Here is a 2,241-nt window from a genome sequence, read left to right as displayed (position 1 = left end):
ACTTTTCGGGATTGACCTTCATATTGTACTTCCTCAGTATATCGAAAGTCTCCTACAAATGCTTTAAATGGCCCTCTGCTCGCAGGGACTTAACTAACATGCCATCAAATAAACTTCCATTGCTTTTCTATTAGTTCTTCGAACATTCGGTTTACTAGGCGTTGATAAGTTTCACCAGCATTTTTTAGACCGAATGACATTATATTATAACAGTAGGTACCATACTTAGTGATAAACGGGGTATTTTCCTAATCCTCTGGGTTCATCTGTATCTGGTTGTACCTGGAGTAGGCATCGAGAAAACTGAGAGTCCCGTAGCCAGCCGTGGCATCGATCATACGATCGATATTAGGTAAAGGAAAAGAATCCTTGAGCATGCTTTATTGAGGTCTCTATAATCTACATATATTCTAAGTTTGTTTCCCTTCTTAAAGGACTACCACTACATTTGCTAACCATTCGGGGTAGTTTACTTCCCGAATGGATCCTATTTTGAGAAGTTTGGTTACCTCGTCCTTGATGAAGGCATGTTTGACTTCGGACTGGGGCCTTCTTTTTTGCTTCACCGGGCAGAATTTAAGGTCAAGGCTCAGTTTGTGAGTGGTAATTTTTGGTGGGATCCCTGTTATATCGAGGTGGGACCAAGTAAAGCAATATGTGGTAGCTTTAAGGAAATGAAGAAGTTTTTTGCTGAGCTCGGGGGTTAGCCCCGTGCCTAGGTATACCTTTCGTTCGGGCTGATGCTTGGGCAGTGTGACTTATTTTAGCTCTTCGATCATTGACTTGGTGGCGTCGAAGTCATAGGGAATTATGAAGGATTAAGGGATCCAATAGTCGTCATCATCGTCGATCCCTTGCTCCTGCAATTGGGTCGAGTTCGGTATTTGTGGTTGCTATTTGGCCTCCTGCTTTCCCTTCGAATCTGATCCCGTCATTGATGAGAGTGACGATACCGATATCACTTCATCGATTGCAAACATCTCTTTGGCGGTGGGTTGCTCCCCGTACACTGTTTTGACTCCATCTGATGTCGGGAACTTCAGAACTTTGTGAAGAGTCGAAGGTACTGCCCTCATGCTATGGATCCACGGCCTTCCAAGCAGGGCGTTGTACCTCATATCACCCTTGATCAGATAGAACTTTGTTTCTTGTATGGTCCCTGCCACGTTCACTAGGAAAGTAATTTCACCTTTGGTGGTTTCGCTTGCCATGTTGAAGTCGTTCAATACTCGGGCTGCGAGCACAATTTGATCTTGTAGGCTGAGTTGTTCTACGACCCTCGATCGAATAATGTTGGCCGAGCTACCTGGATCAATCAAAACATGTTTAACTTGAATTTTATTCATAAAAACAGATATTACGAGTGCATCGTTGTGGGGTTGTAAGATCCCCTCTGCATCCTCGTCATTGAAAGATAAGTTCCCTTTCGTTAGGTAGTCTCGAGTCCGCTTTTCCCTCGTGATCGACATCTTGGTCTGTTTGAATAAGGGCCCCTGAGGAATATCGACCCCTCTAACAATCATGTGGATCACATGTTGTGACTCTTCTTGCTCATTCTGTCTGTTTGAATCTCTGTTCTTGAAGTGGTTTTTATCCCGATCGCTTAAGAATTCTCGAAGATGCCCTTCGTTGAACAAACGGGCTACCTCCTCCCTCAGCTGTCTGCAATCTTCTCTTCTATGACCATGGGTGCCATGATATTTGCACATTTGATTAGGATTTCTCTAGGCCGGATCGGTCTGCAGAGGTCGGGGTCACATGGTGTCTTTGATGCACCCAATGGCCGATACAATATCTGATGCATCAATGTTGAAGTTGTATTCGGACAGTCGTGGTGCTTCTTTAGGTTCCACATTTCTGTCGAAACCGCTCTTACTCATGAGCCCTCGAGAGCTCTGTCCTCGATCATTTCTTCTATCAATTCGAACGGGGTTGCGTCCAGGCCCGCTGTTTCTCCGATCTCCATCGTATTGCTGATATCCATCACTCTTTGACCGTGGTTCCCGGTCAATAGAGTTAAGTAATATATGTATTTAGCTCTATCAACACCGAAAGACTGAGTTCAACCGAACACAAATTGATTATTGAATATGTTACTGATAAGACTAAATATGGGCTTAGGATTCTAGAAAAAGTTGTGTTTTGAATTAATTATTTTTATATTTTTATAAAATTTCTTAGTATTAATATAGGGTTATAGTCAAAGCTCTGGATTCTATCGAACCCGTAGCTAGAACTCTA

General features: G+C 43.1%; 1 protein-coding gene across 1 annotated transcript; it reads right to left on the bottom strand.

Moving 5' to 3' along the window:
• Positions 1–893: 893 nt before the first annotated feature.
• Positions 894–1,709, bottom strand: LOC138898232 (uncharacterized). The gene has a single exon (XM_070184280.1). It carries the CDS (start codon positions 1,707–1,709, stop codon positions 894–896), a length of 816 nt encoding a protein of 271 aa, XP_070040381.1.
• Positions 1,710–2,241: the final 532 nt, after the last annotated feature.

The sequence above is a fragment of the Nicotiana tomentosiformis genome, chromosome 8, assembly GCF_000390325.3.
Source record: "Nicotiana tomentosiformis chromosome 8, ASM39032v3, whole genome shotgun sequence".
Lineage (NCBI taxonomy): Eukaryota > Viridiplantae > Streptophyta > Magnoliopsida > Solanales > Solanaceae > Nicotiana > Nicotiana tomentosiformis.
This window is presented reverse-complemented; position numbering and strand designations above follow the sequence as displayed.